The sequence below is a fragment of the Schistocerca gregaria genome, chromosome 4, assembly GCF_023897955.1.
Source record: "Schistocerca gregaria isolate iqSchGreg1 chromosome 4, iqSchGreg1.2, whole genome shotgun sequence".
Classification (NCBI taxonomy): Eukaryota; Metazoa; Arthropoda; class Insecta; order Orthoptera; family Acrididae; genus Schistocerca; species Schistocerca gregaria.
In genome coordinates this window covers 617889809-617906380 of record NC_064923.1, presented here as the reverse complement: position 1 = coordinate 617906380, position 16572 = coordinate 617889809, and the positions used below count along the sequence as shown (strand labels likewise).

General features: G+C 36.2%; 1 protein-coding gene across 1 annotated transcript in view; it reads left to right on the top strand.

Annotated features, from left to right (window-relative positions):
* Positions 1–16572, top strand: part of LOC126267838 (plasma membrane calcium-transporting ATPase 4-like) — a 125826-nt gene that overhangs the window by 66101 nt on the left and 43153 nt on the right. Inside the window, exon 7 of the mRNA XM_049973143.1 lies at positions 2387–2563. Within this exon, the coding sequence (XP_049829100.1) occupies positions 2387–2563 (177 nt within the window). The remainder of the gene's footprint in view (positions 1–2386; positions 2564–16572) is intronic.

Here is a 16572-nt window from a genome sequence, read left to right as displayed (position 1 = left end):
CTACAGCTCATTTCTTATATTAACATGTTTATTAACCGCAGATATTCTCTTGACTTTGTGCACAGAGGTAGCTGTGTTGGCATACCTTACAGCTTAAGTTAAGTTATAATTTGGAGAGTTTATACTTTGTCTGTCAGCTTCATTTTCAGCTAATACACTGGAATTGTTACCTGTCACAATAATTTGTGATATATTGTCAACATTAAGTTCTGTTTACTTAATTGATTTTATGGGCCTAGTGAAAGCTTTACATGTTCCTCCACTCATGCTTATAATTTTCTTTTCATGTTTGTTATACGCAACACTATTATTACTGGCAATATTTGTTTTTAATAGTTGAAATTCACCTTTTAGGTAGCAGATATTTTTTATTAATGTTACAGTGATGTAGATTGTGAACCACTTGGCTGAAGAGTTGCACTGGGTGTTTTTTTTTTTTTTTTTTTTTTGCCCATCACATGACTCATTTTCTATATGCAGCCACTAGATACGGAAAAAGTAATCCATAGTTGAATTTTTATTTAATTTCAGAAACCTTTTATCACTCTTACACTACATACACAGTATAGCAGTAAACTTTCATGTTTTTGTACATAGGAATGGAGCCTATACAACAAAACCTTGATGCAGTGCCATGTCTTTCATTCCTGATAACACCATAATACTTCCTTTTATTTCACTTCAGACCAAGTGTATTACTGTTAAGGTATTTTAAGTGACAGCTTGCATACAGTCTTGTTACCAGTGGAATTGGATTAGTACCATTCCCATGAAAAATGAGTTCTGTTGCATCACTAATTTCTTGTAGTTTTTGTATTAGTGTTTTGGTGCACTCATTCTATAACATTAATAATAATAATAACAATAATATTTTATTGTCATTCAGCCATTACAGCAATAGACAATCTCATATACATAAAACTTTGAACATAGCTCCTGAGGTTCAGTGACCGTGTCAGAATTATATTGGAACAAATAAGCCCTCGGCCACAAATATTAAGTCAAAGTTGACTTGGTTTTGACATTACTATGAACATCATCTTCAGAATTAGACTAACTGTTCTAAAACATATTAGGTATATAGCAAATTAATAGAATTAAAATTTGTACTGGCTGGAAAAGATGCAGTACTTACAAGTCACATATTAAAAAAGATCTAAGCCACAAAAGCGATGTCATGAACAGTTGTAAGATGGCGAGCAGCTAAGGGCTGCTCGTACTGTGAATGAGAGTTTCAACGAGACATTTATGTTCATGATGTTGCCTTTCCAGCTTAAATCGTTTTTAAAATGTGACTTGTAAGTAATGCATCATTTCCAGTCAGTACAAACTTTAATTTTATTAATGTACTATATACCTAATATGTTTTAGAACAGTTAGTCTAATTCTGAAGACGTTGCTCATAGTAGCGTTGAAACCAAGTCCATTTTGACTTAATATTTGTGACCGAGGGCTTATTTGTTCCAATATAATGTCATATACACACTAAAATACAATTAATAGTTTGAAAGAAACAACAGGTTTGTTGTTAACATTATAGTATTATATTACGGTTCATAAATTCTCAGTTCCTATCAGAAATTAATAGAATAGGAATGGAGAAAATGTATCAAATGGCTGTGATGTTTAGTGGAATGTGTGGAGACCTTTTCACAAAGATATTGCAGTACCTTATTGAATTTTACTGGCATTCTGTATTTTTCTTTGTATAATATTTGTTATGGAAGATTTCTCAGTATAAAAACTGTGCATTTGTGTTAATATATTTAATGTTTGTATGAAATACTCTGTTATGCAGAAAATCACCTTATTTTATTCTGTTGTCAGTTACAGTTACATTTTCTGACAAAAATATTGTTTAATGCTACTGATTCAGTTTTCAGAAGAACATTAATTCAGTCCTATGAACAAACAAATTTAGTTATTGCATTAGTCAGCAATTAGAAATGGATTTTTGATGACTAGAAATCACTTTGTCTAAAATATTCTAGTCTAGTCATTATATGAATTATGTTTAATGTTCCTCAAACTCTGCATATGTAGCTCTTTTTTAGAACTTAAAAACATTACATGACAAAATTTCTGGCCTACTGCTGATTACTATTGAAAACAGGTGGGTCACTTGCATCTTGGACTCTGACTGACCTACCCTTTCATTTTACCTTCCCCAGCTCCTTCCTCTTTCCTCCATGTTCAAGAAACTAATGTTTCTGAAAGCTAAGAGAATATTATCTAGTGGTACTTTAAACATGTTGTTTGAAAGTAATAAAATAGTTGCTTCCTGGTGGTAGGTACTGACTAAAAATTAAGTCCCATAACTTTATAGTACTTTCAAGTGACTTTTCCTATTTATATTTTAGATTTTAGCCTACACCTTTTTGCACAGGTCCCTGTTGCAGTTGCTAGATGCCGAATGGCTGGAATATTTGTTTGTCTTTTGACTGGTGAGAATCTGAAGACAGCAAAATTGTTTGCCACTCAATGTGGCATCATAAAGAAGAGAAGTGATCTAATAATGGAGGCCTCTGAGTTTAATCAGTCTATCAGGGACAGTTCAGGAGAGGTCAGTTTGTTGACTCAGAAGATGCTGAAAGGGCATGCTTTACAAATATCCATAATAAATTTTTACAAAATAGTTACTAATGAAACAAATGAATGACCATACTTAAAATAAAAGTATTTCCTTTCAGAAGACTGCTAGGGATACTCTCATTAAAGTGCAGCTTTTACTACTTTCAAATCACAAGTATGTATGATTATAGAAATAATTGATGTTAAATTGTTATTTCAGTTGTTGGTGGTGAAACATGTCTAAATGTGGCCCTCATCGTGTTAAAAGTAGTTGAAATGGGGTTTGGGCCATTAAGTAACATAAAAATTAATTTCTTGTTAAAAATTATTTACTTGCTTGGATTTACAGGTCCTTTCAAAGCAGTACTGAAATATATTCTACTTTTTTTGCAATTACATAGTATTTCAAAGCAGTACTGAGATATATTCCAGTTTTTTTGCAATTACATAATATTTCAAAGCAATACTGAGATACATTCTACTTTGTTTAAATACCTAATCTATTTGAACACACATTTACTGATTCACTTTAAACATCATAACTAAAATGACTGTTCACAAGAAATCATTTGCCCTCCAGCACATTTATTTCCTCATTATGGAACACAGCATGGGTTCAGATTTTTTGTCCTTAACCAGAAAAATAACTCTCCTACCTTACTGTCCTCTGTCTATTGTACTTTTCACTATCAAAGTTCATAATTTGATTAACAAAGCTGTTTACAATTGCTTACTTTTTCAGCATTAGTTTAATTAATTATAATTTGTTTCTAGTTGCTGAAATGTTCCAAATTACTAGGGACTGTTCCCATTTGGCAGGAAGAATGCTTCAATTCTGAAGCCAACATCACAGCAGTGTATCTCTTTAAACTGATAGTTGCATATTTATTTGCCAAAGTATCCACTCAACAAAACTTATATTAAGCCTTCTTAGTCACAAATACAGACCCAATATCTAAAAATTTTGTCATGCTCATAAATAATATTAGTCAAGAGCAGTTCTTAAAAACATCTCTATTCTTCATTACTCTTTTATGACATAGCCAACGTTGAACGTTGATTGTTTACCAGATAATGAATTATGAACTCTAGGAAGGCTCAGAGAATGAATTATTACTAGAATTAAATCCAGTATCGTTGTTCAAACTTAAGCATCTTTTACAGAAGCTGAATCTCATTTAGGATAGCTTCTCCTTTCGCTTCTTTTTTTCTGTGTGTACCCTGTTGTGGAATCAACATTCTAAGGTGACACAGGCCAAATCTAGACTAAACTGGCAAAGAGTATTTACTCAACACTGCTCAGTGGTCTGAGACATTGTATTGGGAAGTCTCACTGTTCAAGGCCTCACAGAACCTAGCCCCCCACTCCATGTAGAGCGCTGGATGTGGAGAGAGGATGGGTAGAATGTTTGTGTGGTCATCTTCATGCTGGTGTGTATAACTGTCCACAATATGGCTGGCTGTGAGGCAGTGCAGGGGTAGACTGTTTCATGTGGTGTGGAGGTGCTGATATGTGTGGCTGGCCATGTCATAAGCATCTTTAGTATGAGGCATGAGCGGATCATTTCTTGCAGAGACCATAGGGTATGCATTGTCAGGATGAGAAGAGAAGTTGTCACTGTGACAGAGGTGGCAGATTGCATGCCCTTGGTCTCAGTTGTCATCTGTTGCGAGAAAAGGTTATTTGAAACTAGCTTATTGTATGCCATGACTTGGACATGCACCTTTTGAAGTCGTTCGGGGGGGAAAAGATGTTAAGGAGATGGCTTTCAGTGTGTGTCAAGTTGCCCATTACTTATCAGTGGAATCATGGCATACTACTAGAACATCTTGTTCAGCACAGTAACATTGTTCTCCAGGTAGCACAAATGCTGCAGTATGACATTGTTGAGGGAGTCATCATATCCAATAGGTGGGTGCCTGGGATAGCATCTGTGATTCAATAGGCGTGACGGGCACACAACATGTTCATGAAGTGTTGCACGGCCATTGGCATGTGCGTGTGGAAGAGACGAGATGCTGGTGGAGCCAATGTAGGCATTTGGCAGGAGATTAGTGTCTGTCACACAACAAACTGTTGTGTCATCCAGCAGCTGCTGTAGGCTACTCATAACATAGTGTTCAGGCCAAGATGGTGTCATTGTGGTGTCATTCAGGCAGAGGCGTAACGTTGTGGTGAACTGCCAACAGCTGGTAGGGGATGCCAAATACCTCAGTAATAGTTGGGCAAAGTTGTGGTGTATCTGACAGCTGGAATGGCATGGGAGGGAGAGCATCAAAATCAGTAAAGGTCAGCAGACCTCGTGGATGTTCAGGTACTTGTCATCATAGAGTGAGCAGAAATTTTGTCTAACTTGTTAGATAGGCTGTCTCCATCTGGCCATGAAATGACAGTTCATACCTAAATGTAAGTTCTGTGCAGATTGCTGAAAGTACATTTACAGAGCACCAGACATGCCAGTTACACATTGCATGTCCAAATGACCCATTTGATGGAGTGTGGAACATTATAGATGCAATGGGTGGTTGGTACACCAAACAGCTGTGTCACTGTTTCAAGTTTGAGCACAGTCTGTAGTACTGTTCATAAATGTTCTATGTCATAGTGTGGCTCACAAAACAAGATCAGGAAAATCATTGTCTTTTCACATGAAATGCTTAGTGCCAAAATATGATAATGGCTTTGTTGTTGTTGCACAGGAACCAGCTCAGTGGTAAAGAGAGAAAATACGGCATGATGTAGTAGTCATGGGTCACCAATGAAGGAACTCAGTAAGAATGGACAGTGGTGGAGTTAAAAGTTTTGCACCCCTAGGCACACCTCATTTCTGTAGTCTGCTATTTGTTGTTGTTGTTCCAAAGGATGTATCAGCAGTCTATTCATGCTAAATCAAAATGTAATATGGTTCAAGCTGTACTTGGTGTAGGGCAGTGGATAAAACTAACTTAAAACTGCATTATGTTAACACATTCTGCTATAAAAAGAGAACAGAAATGAACACAAGGAAAATAACTTTTCTTTTATGGCCTAATTTCAGTAGAGCATATAGGGGATGATGGATTTTTGGTATACATTCACTTTTAATATGTTCTTTTACATGAAACCATTGAAAAAGAAAATAGGAAAGTTTCGTTATGAACTAAAAATTGAAGTGAACGTGTCATACATTAGAAATTAATATGTACTTTTACAGAGATGCATTAAAAATTAAAATTAAACTGTCATTTTATGATCTAATAACCTGCACGTGTAGCAGATAAAGAAAAACACTTCCAGTATTAATACATGAATCTATAGGGATGCATAAGAAATGAAAATGAAATAGAGATTTTGGTGCATTTACTAATAACTAAATACAGACGAACAAACACAGAACTGGATATGCTATTACATAATTTCACAGTTAGTGTGGAGAAATCAAATTTGTTTTATAATTTAATAGTTAACATGTAAAGCATTAGGATCTGAGCAGTTAGATGCTACATAATAAGTGTACACAACACCTTTAATATACGTAAGGGCTGAACAGTTTTGTACTGCAGCTACTGCTCTCACCATAGCTCTTTGTAATGGTATTAGCAAAGCTTTTACATATTTATCAACAGAACTGAATTACATTATTTATTAACACTTTTCCAGCTGAGCATACTCTCCAATAACATATATTTCCATGATGACTATACATTTCTATAGAAACCAGGAATACGCATCAGTTGTAATAAACTACGGTATCAGTATGGCACTGAACAGTGTCAAGTGGCCTGTGTCATTCCGGTATTGTTTAGTATTGTCAGGTGTCTTCAGTGACATATGCATGTAAAAGAGGTTTAGTTCTGTGTTCTGCCATCGGCAATTATAAAATAAATAGGCAATATGTAGTTTGTAAATCCAATGAATGTGCTCTAAGTTATAATAAAAATCACATTATAATCTAAATTTTTAAAACTAAGATGAGTAAATAAATAAACTCATCAGTCAGCAAAGCTTGTGCCTGGCGCTGAAGGCAGAAAACTCATTGATAATATCTTAATAGTTCAGACATTTATCAGTTAGGAGGTCAGCTTTGATGTGAAGAATGGGAAGGCATTCAGTCTCTCCTCAGACAACATAGAACATAGGTACTATTTCAGGTTTTTAAGAGGCAAAACTGAGTATTCTGCTGAACAATTTTTAACTGCCAGATATAGACGTATTCTAAGAGCAATGTCAACATTCAGGAACATGAAATGTAACATCACTTCTCGTAAAAATTTACTCACTTCACCGGCTACATCATTGATCTCATAAATTTTCAAAATTTCTACAGAATGTACACATTCACTAGGGAAGGAATGCTCTAAATCTGTGTCATATGATGCTTGGAGTTTTGATGCACCTTCAGCAATATCATCAGGTGAACTGGTCTTCAGGTTAGTGAAAACTGTGAAGAAGTCCAACAGTGTTCTGTACCTTTCCTTCCTCCTCACTCATTTGGTGTACAAGTTGTCAAGTACTGGGAGAAATGTTTCAACACTAAATTTTTCCTTTCCAGCCCCAAAAACTTCTTCAGAGTCCACTTGTTCATCATCATGAATTTTGCATTTTCGAGATCTTTTATAGTTGCATTCATAGTCTATACAGTATCAGTCACAACCTCCATGGCTTTATTTTTGTAATAGTTGATCATGCCATGAATAGACGCAATAAATCCTACAAGTGATTCATATAATTCATGCACTATTTTATTACCAATACTTACACTTTGCAATTTCAGATTTACACTATTAAATCTATGGAGTATGTCCTTACATACTGTCATTATGAATACTGTTTCTAGTCTGCTGATTTGATTCAATACAGCTGAATCATCATTTCACGAAGTGGTTTTTCAAACATATTATTGACAATATGGGTGAGGGCATTGATAACATCCTCCCAGTTTTCGTATAGACTTACAAATGCTTCCTCTCCTGCTAACCATTGTGTTTTTATAAACTTTTTACCGTTTTGCTTCCTGGTTTTGTGAAAGAAAGTCGTTTACAACAGTACAGTGTAGAAGCAGAGGAAAAATTATAAAGGTTTAGCACTCCATTGAAAAATGAACATGCTTCCTGGCAACAGCTTGCAGCAGTAGTGCCAATTAAGTTCAGAGAATGTGCTGCACAAGGCACATAATGTGCTTTTGGATTCCGTTCTTTAATGTGTGCCTGCAAACCAGTGCAGGTTCCTGATATATTGCTTGCATTGTCATATGACTGGCCTCTAGAGTCAGTACTATCAATGGAATTTGTGGACAGGACTTTTAGTATGGCCTCAGCTAAGTTTTTGGACTTGTGTCCCGGGTTTGGTAAAAACAGAATGAAATGTTCAGCAGGTTCACCATTGTCATTCACATATCTTAATATGAAAGATAATTGAGTAATATGTAAAATGTCCATTGTAGAATCAACTATTATAAATAAATATTTGGCCTATTTTATTTCACTTATGTTAATTCTTTTTGTTCATGCAGAAAGAAGCTTCATCACAGATTGTTGAGGAAAAATAACTTGTAATAATAATAATAATAATAATAACTTTATTGTCTTTAAGCCATTACAGCAATAGACAAAGTCATACACATAATAAAATACAGTACAGTACATGCTATAAAAGAACAGAATTGTTAAGAACTTTACAGTTTAATATCACAGGTCATGAAATCCTTTATATTGTAGAATGGGTTGACAACTAACCAGTCATAAAGTGTTTGTTTGTATTGTTGCTCTGGTAAATTTTGTATAGCTTGTCGCAGTTTGTTAAATAATTTGTGGCCCAAAAGTTCATAACTGTTAACTGATTTTGACAGCCTGTGGTAGGGCGTATAGACAGAGCTGTTTGTCCTACTGCTGTAACAATGTACATTTGCCCTGCGTTTCACTTTAGGTAAGTCCTTTTTTGTGTAGATTAAAACATAATAAATGTATAGGTTTGTTACTGCCATGATTTTTTGTTGAGTAAACAAAGGTTTACAATGAGCCTTGTATGGTGAGCCTGTAATTATCCTAATAGCTTTTTTGGCAGCAATAGTATACCATGCACACAAGTGGAGTTTCCCCATAAAATAATGCCATAGGATATGATGCTTTGTAAAAATGAGTAGTAAGATACTCAAACATAATTTCTAGGTACACAGTGCATTAATCGCCTTAACAAATAGATTACCCTAGACAATTTACCACTAATATACTTAATATGTGGATTCCAAGAAAGTTTATCATCCAAATATACCCCCAAAAATTTAACACAACTAGGATCATCTGATGGAAACTTGTCTTTTAAACTAAATACCATCTTCTGGGTTTTGCTTTCAATAAGCAAGAACCCATTTGTTTTAAACCAGAGTGAAGCTTGCTCAATAGTCTCTGTAACACATGTTTTAAGGTTATTAAGATCATTACTGCTGTTTAGAAACGTTGTATCATCAGCATAGAGTGCTGTTCTGGATTTAATAAATGATGGCACGTCATTTATCATTATTAGGAAAAGGAAAGGGCCCAGCACGGATCTCTACAGAACACCTACCTTAACTTGTTCTATACTGGACATTTCTTTCCCAACACAGACTTCATGCTTACGGTTTTGTAAATATAATCTTAATAGCTTAAGGCTGTTACCTTTAACACCATAAAAGTCGATTTTTTCAAGTAGTAGTGCATGTTCTACACAGTTGAAGGCTTTGCTTAGGTCACAAAAAGTCAATTGAGCAAAGCATTTATCTTCAAATACTTGATGGATGTATTTAACAACATTGTCTATGGCATCAATGGTTGACAGGTTTTTCCTAAAGCCATACTGTGATCCACTTATTAATACTGTGTTATCAAAGTAAACAGATAATTGTTGGTAAATTATGCATTCTAGAACTTTTGAAAAAACTGGGACTATGAATATTGGCCTGTAACTTGAGACAGAATTTTTATCTCCTTTTTTATGTACTGGAACTACCCTAGACAGTTTAAGCTCATCAGAGAAAAAACCCTCCAGTATACACTTGTTTATACAATATGTTAGGGGGTACACTATACAGTCTATTACTTTCTTCAGCATGTTACAAGACAGGTCATATATGTCTACACTGTCTGATGATTTTAACTGCTTCACTATTCTTAACACAAGAGCAGGTGAGACCTCAGAAAAATTGAAGGTACTTGTGTTTGTTGATGACCTAACAAAATTTTTGACAGTAACTGTGATGAGCTGATTTCAGGTTTAATTATAGCAGTTCCTACTTCCTCAACTGATTTAATAAAAAAGCCATTAAATTTCTGGGGAGAGATACTAATTTTGTCACTTCTTTTATCTTTGGGGACACTATTTATTAGAGTCAATGGTGCTTTGCACTTATTGGTGGATTTCTCAACACTTCTGAGATTGTGTGCTTGTTTGGCTTCCACAATTGCTTTTTTGTACTCATTCCTAGATCTAACATAGGCTAATTTAGCATGGTTGGTTTTCAGATTTTTATAAATATTGTACAACAACATAACTTGATTTTTCTTAGTAGACAGCTGTTTTGTATACCATGTATTTTGTCTATTTGGAACTTTTGCTTTTAGGACTCTGTCAGTTACTTTGCATTTCTTTATTGGTATGCAGTCATTAAAGTGTCCCAAAAATGCTTTGAAAAATCTATAAAATAGTACCTTTGCTGGCAGATAATTGCTTAGAGTATAATGTGTCTCATCATAACACAGGCCAAACCAATCTCTGTTAGAAAGGGATGTACGAAACCTGTCAATTTTCTCATGTGTGACTGGTTTATTGTCCACAACTTCTGGGACAAGCTTATTTACATTACTCTTATCAAGACGGAACCTACTTGTATAATTTATAGATGCTGAATCATGATAAGAATATGGAAATACTGTCAAAAAACATGATTCTTCTGTTGTTTTAAAATTTAAAAAAATCTTGTCAAGACATGCCTGTTCTCTTGTAGGCTTGTTATTGACTGAATGTAAGTTGTACTGTCTTGGTAGGTTTTGGAGTTCAGTGACAGTACATTTTTGTGTTGTGACATCGAATTCAGCATTCACATCTCCACCTATCACAATATCATAATGTATCCATCTAGTATCTGTAAGTACATCTAACAGCAGGTCCGGTTTTTCTAAAAATACATTGGTTATACCCTCAGGTGACCTGTGCAGGGAAATTACAACTAACTTAAAACTGTGTATTAATATACCAGCAGCTTCAAAGTTCTGTTCATCACACAGAAAATCTAGATCTAATCTATTGACTGTACCACTAAGTGACTTGTTAACATATATTGCCACACCACCTCTTAAATGCAGTTTTCTGCAGTAGCTACTGGCTAGATTATAATTATCAAATTTAATAAATGTAAGTTCACTCTCACTAGCCCAGTGTTCACTTAAACAAAAGATATCAAACTTATTTTCTAATCCAAAGTCATTGACAATAAATTCTTTATCCCTTACTCCTTCAATGTTAAGATAACAGATTATAAAATCAAACCTGTCTTTCTTTACAGATGCACTATTTTGCTGAGAGGCTATTAAATCTGTGGCACTATTTATCTTATGGGCTTCTTCCCCTTGCTGCCTTCTACTAAAAAATCATTTAGACGTAATGGAGGTACAGTTTTCCGTTTGTCCGCTACAATTGGTACTGCGTCTACTCTTGGAGGTCTCTTGGCTTCTTCTTGTTCATGGCATGATCTAAGTGGCTGCCCCACTGTAGGTAGTTCAAATGCTGCTGCAGAATGGACAGCTGGATCACCTGTTGGTACACTTGTTGTTGAATAAGCTGCCACTTTTGCTGTTTCTGTTTTCTTAGTTCCTGAATGAGGTGTTCTACCCGTTGTAACTGTAGATACAGCTTCTTCTTTCCCAGCACATTCTTTTGTAATCAATGATACCTGATGTTGTGTTACTGCTGCAACTGGAGTACATGGTAGGGAAGATACTTTGCAGGCGTCCTTTACCAGTAGTAGTAGAATAGGATCACTTTTCTTACATCTAGGAGAAACACTATCCACTACCATTTTGATCTTTTGACTGAGTAGCGATTTGCCCCATTTATTTAAATAAATACCATGTGTTGTGAAGTGCTGTCTTTCAAGGTCATCAATACTGAGGAAAAAAGCATTTGAAGAGGTCTTGCAGATCTTTTTATGCACCCTGTTTGCTTTTTGGATTTCTCTGTTCACACAAGAAGATTCAGTAAGGTCATGTCTGTGTGGTGTGCCTACAATAATAACTTTTTGATCCTCTGTTGTACATAGCACATCTCTTAGCGCTCTGTTTGCTACTATTAGCTCATTCTTATATACATCGTTTTCACCGCCCAGTATTACAATGCATTCACTTTGTGTCACATGATTATTGTTTTTATAATCTTTCAAAACTTCTTTTAGGCCTGCTCCAGGTTTCACAAAACTTGTAACATTGAGATCCTGCTGGAAATGAAGAATTCCTGCAATTCCTCTTCCGTGGCTGTCAGCAAGCAAAACTGTAGGCCTACTAAAATTTTTAGGGGTCACTTTGTTTTCAACATCGACGCAGTTACATTTTACTGACTTATTAAGCTTTTTAAATTTCCTGTCCGCCAATTCCGATTCGTAGTTTGGGTGTGAGTTGCTTGTTTCAACATTTTTAAGTTCACAATCCGTAATAAGATGTTGAAATCGATTTCTTAACATGTCCCTGCCCTGGATTTTTATATTGTTTAATGTGCTTTGCAAGAAAAGGATCAAACTAGGCTACAAGTTCAAGAGACATCATCAATTGACCTTGAGCAATATGTAATGAATAGAATCTTTCAACTTGTCCATGTAGAGGATGTCCATGACTTATTAGCTTCTTCACTGCTGCAAACACACTTTCCAACACATAACACCAGTACCTTTTTTTCTGCCTCAACACACAACTTGAAATGGTTATATATTGTTCCAAGTGACTTTTTTCTTGTTAGAGTGATAGCTCAAATTTTTGTGTTCAATCGAATCTCATGATGATATAAAATATTATAAATATTTTTCCAATCTGCAGTACCATTAGTAGCAATTGCAGCCTTACCTCTAAACAATTTACATGGTGCACAAAAAACAGCAGTGCTACAGGAATATACTAGAAAATCACGAAAAGTTGATTCACCATTTAAAATTTTATGGTAAAATAAATTTTGGCTCAAATATCTGGTTTTATTGCCTACTGATCTTCTTGAATTAGAATAATCACTGGTACAATTTTGATTAATGCCACATTGTAAGAGAATGTCGATTGTTGAGTCATTGACACACAATTCTGCAGGATCATCACTAACAAGGTTATTTCTTTTTGTAATGTCTGACTCAATGATTAGTTTTTCATCAAATTCAAAATCAGGAACAATTTTCTTTTCTTCATTTTTAACTTTTGTTTTGTCTGTATTTACTTCTTTAACAACAGCTGCAGTGCCAGAAAAAACATCTGTACTACCTGAACTGATAGTAGAATCAGCAACATTTTTTGCGAAAAATTTATCTATTCTACCAAGCATTTTTAGAACATTGGCTTTCCTTCGATAATTTCCAGAATGCTGCCCCAATAATTTTGCAAATTTGCTTTTTTCACTGTTGTTCATGTTAAGGCACTTACAAAATGGTCTACCAACAGTCAAAACAAAAGAAAAAATAGTAAAAGGAAAGAAAGACTGTATCAGTTCCAATAATACTACACCACACATGTGCACAAGGCTTTTTACTTTAAACATGGCACAAGAGCACAAAGATTTTTAATTTAAGTTATGAACTGATGAATGAAGTGATGAACTGACCAACTTGGATTACTTGACACAACTGTGCTATGAAAGAACAACAGTGCAGAATAGTTTAATTTCATTGACGCCTATTACTCTGTTGTCAGTGAACAGTAGAAGCACACCTGCTGGCTGGAATCTATCTCGTAAAGAAACCAGGACAGTCCCTTTTTGGCTTCTGTTTCCCATGTTGCTGGAATTTTAGCTGGGACACAAATATGTTCTGAATATTCTTGACACTGCCTTTCTAATTTAAAAAGCAAACAATTTTTGCTATTTCTTGGAGTCAGGTATGCTGGATCGATTCTTATCCCACTTATTATTATAACATTTTAGTAGTTTCTATGGGCAGAGAAGACAGATTACAAAGTTTAAGTAGTCTGCTGTCAGTTGACGTGGTGTGTTGGCATTTGTGTGAACACTGCTGTTATGTCTATATGTAAATGCACCTTTCATTCCAACTTTAAAAAGATTACCTTTTCTCAAAGAAAAACAGGTTAGTTAAGAAGTTTAATGTAAAATTTGCAATGCCATATACTATTTGATTGCACAAAGTCGAAACTTTGATATTGTGCAGGCTGTAGCACAATAAATAAGACAGACAAAAGTTGGTTATTTTAAAATGTACAAGTTTAAAATTAATACAGAGTGAAAAATGCTGTTACAAGTTTGTGGCAAGTCTTCCACTGCTTCCAAAGTTGGCCACAAATTAAATGCATATTACATGTGTGTGCAATAACAGAAAAGAGTGTGGCAACTTATTTCACCACACAAGAGACAGTAGTGTAAAGGGAACAAGAACATTTATTGCAGTGAACTGATACATTAATGACTTATTGTTGAGCCTGATAACAAGAGAGTAATTGACTACTATATAAATCACAGAGTTTCACTGTGACACTGTATGCAGCATGGAATAAGCACATGGACAGCACTCCATGTGCCAAACATGTGAGCCACTCTGAATGACATTGGTGATCAACTGATTGTGCCTGTTACATATGTGATTTGCACTGGTCACCACATCAGCCTCCTATGGAGAAGCAGAGCATTGTCATTGGCTCCCACTAGCCTTGACCCTGTCCAGGAATCATAAGGGGAAGTGGATGAGCTTGCCAGACTGGGTCTGGCATGGCAGCTTCAGCCCAGGTGAGCTGGAAGGCTGCTCGTTGCTCATATTGAATGTGGTAAGCAGTTTGCTAGGTAAAGGTGTCTCAGAGGCATCCTCAAACAGACAAGCAGATTTGACCTGATCAATAGATACTATGCTGCATTTCTTATTGAGCAGGATGTCTAAAGTCTTGTCAGTGCATGAGAGGATGTGGTGGGGTCTGGTGTAAGGTGGGATGGAGTATGACATGGGAGCGATTTGTCAATTCTTTGTGAAGGGTGGATGTATGCCATGATGTGATGCTGGTCAAGGTCACAATTTTGTGTTATGGTCCCTGAAATGTGTTACAATATCTGATTGCTGAAACATGTCACCCTAAGGAATGCTTGACTTGAGAAATTCTCATTGTAGCCAGGTGTCTCCATAAACAAGCTCTGAGGTGATGCATGGAGATCCAGTTTGTTTACTGAACATAGGCTGAGCAACACAAGAGTAAAAGCTGTGGGCACTTAACATCGTAAAACATTAGCACTGCTTTGATCAGCAGTGCCACTGCTCCACCATACCATAGTTCACAGCATGAAAAGTAGTGTTTGGATGGTGGTAGATGCTACAGAATTTGCTAATCTGTGTAAAGGGCTCAGACTCAAATTGGTGCTCCCTATCTGCTGTGATGTGGAGTGGTCATCCAAATGGAGTGACCCACTGTGACAAGAATGCTGTCACCAGAGTCTCATTGGAAGTATCTTCTACAGGAATTCCCTCTTTCCATCTTGTGAATTGGTCCATGATTGTCAGCAAGTTACATTGTCATTCTGATGGGAGCAATGATCAAATGACGTCCACATGGACATGGGTGAACCTTTCAGTAGTGTCTGGAAAATCACCAATGGGTGCATGAACATGTAAGTTGACTTTACTCCATTGGAAAGCTACACAAGTACACACGCCCTGTCAGCAATCCTTTTGAATTCCTGGCCAAACATACTGTGAGGCAATAGGTATCACAGATGCTCTGACACCAAGGTGGTAGAGGTGATGAAGAACATGAAAGATGTTTTTGTGCAAGCTCACTGATATGTCTGTGCAGTTTTTGCTAGTTGAAATGCCGCAGTATAGCTGAAAATTGGCGCTTGGTATGTTAACAACTTCACGTTGCAGTCCATTCTGGGTACTGTGAAGCATGTTGCATAGTGCATCATCTGTCTACTGTGTGTCACATAAGTGAGCAAAATCAACTCTCTTAGTGATTGCGCTAATAGGAGACAAACAGTCTGCTACTACACTGTTGATGCTGGAAGTATGTCATAGATCAGCAGTAAATTGTGCAATGTACTCCACTTGACTTAATAAGTCTGGGAGAACAGTTATCATTGTTTTGCTGGTACACAAATGTGACAGGCTTATGGTTGGTGAATATAGTGAACATTCTTGCCTCTCGTTGGGCGTGGAAGAATCTGACTGGTGCATAGATGGCGAACAGTTCATGTTCATATCCACTCAATCGCTGTTGCACTGGCATTAACTTATGGCAAAAGGAAATTAGAGTTTGCCAGTTCCCATAGACACATTGTTGCGGTGATGCTCTGATCACTTGCTGACTGGCATCGACTGCAAGTGCCTGGGAGGTATTTGATTTCTGGTGCATGAGTAGTGCAGCTTCAGTGAGAGTCTTTTTGTCTATTTCAAATGCATCTGTCATTGTTGGAGTCCACTGTAACAATGCTTTATCTTTCACATTAGAACCAGCTGCAACAGCCACAAGTATTTCCTGCAAAGCAGCGGTGAGAGTCAGGTGGTATCTGTAGAAATGTAACATGCCAAGGAAACTGTGCAGCTAATTTTCTGTTGCCTGATGAGGAATATTTAACACATAACACACCCTCTACTTTGTTTGGTAATGGACATGACCCTTCCACTGACATGCAATTGATCAAAAATGTCACTTCCAGTCGGCTGGATATGTATTTTCACACGTTCAGGAAGATATCATAGGCACTGAGGAGCTCAGAGACTTTGGTCAGGTGTTGCTGATGCAATTCTGGAGTGTCAGAGTAAATGAGGATGTCGTCAATGTATGCAAAACAGAGTAGCATGCCACATA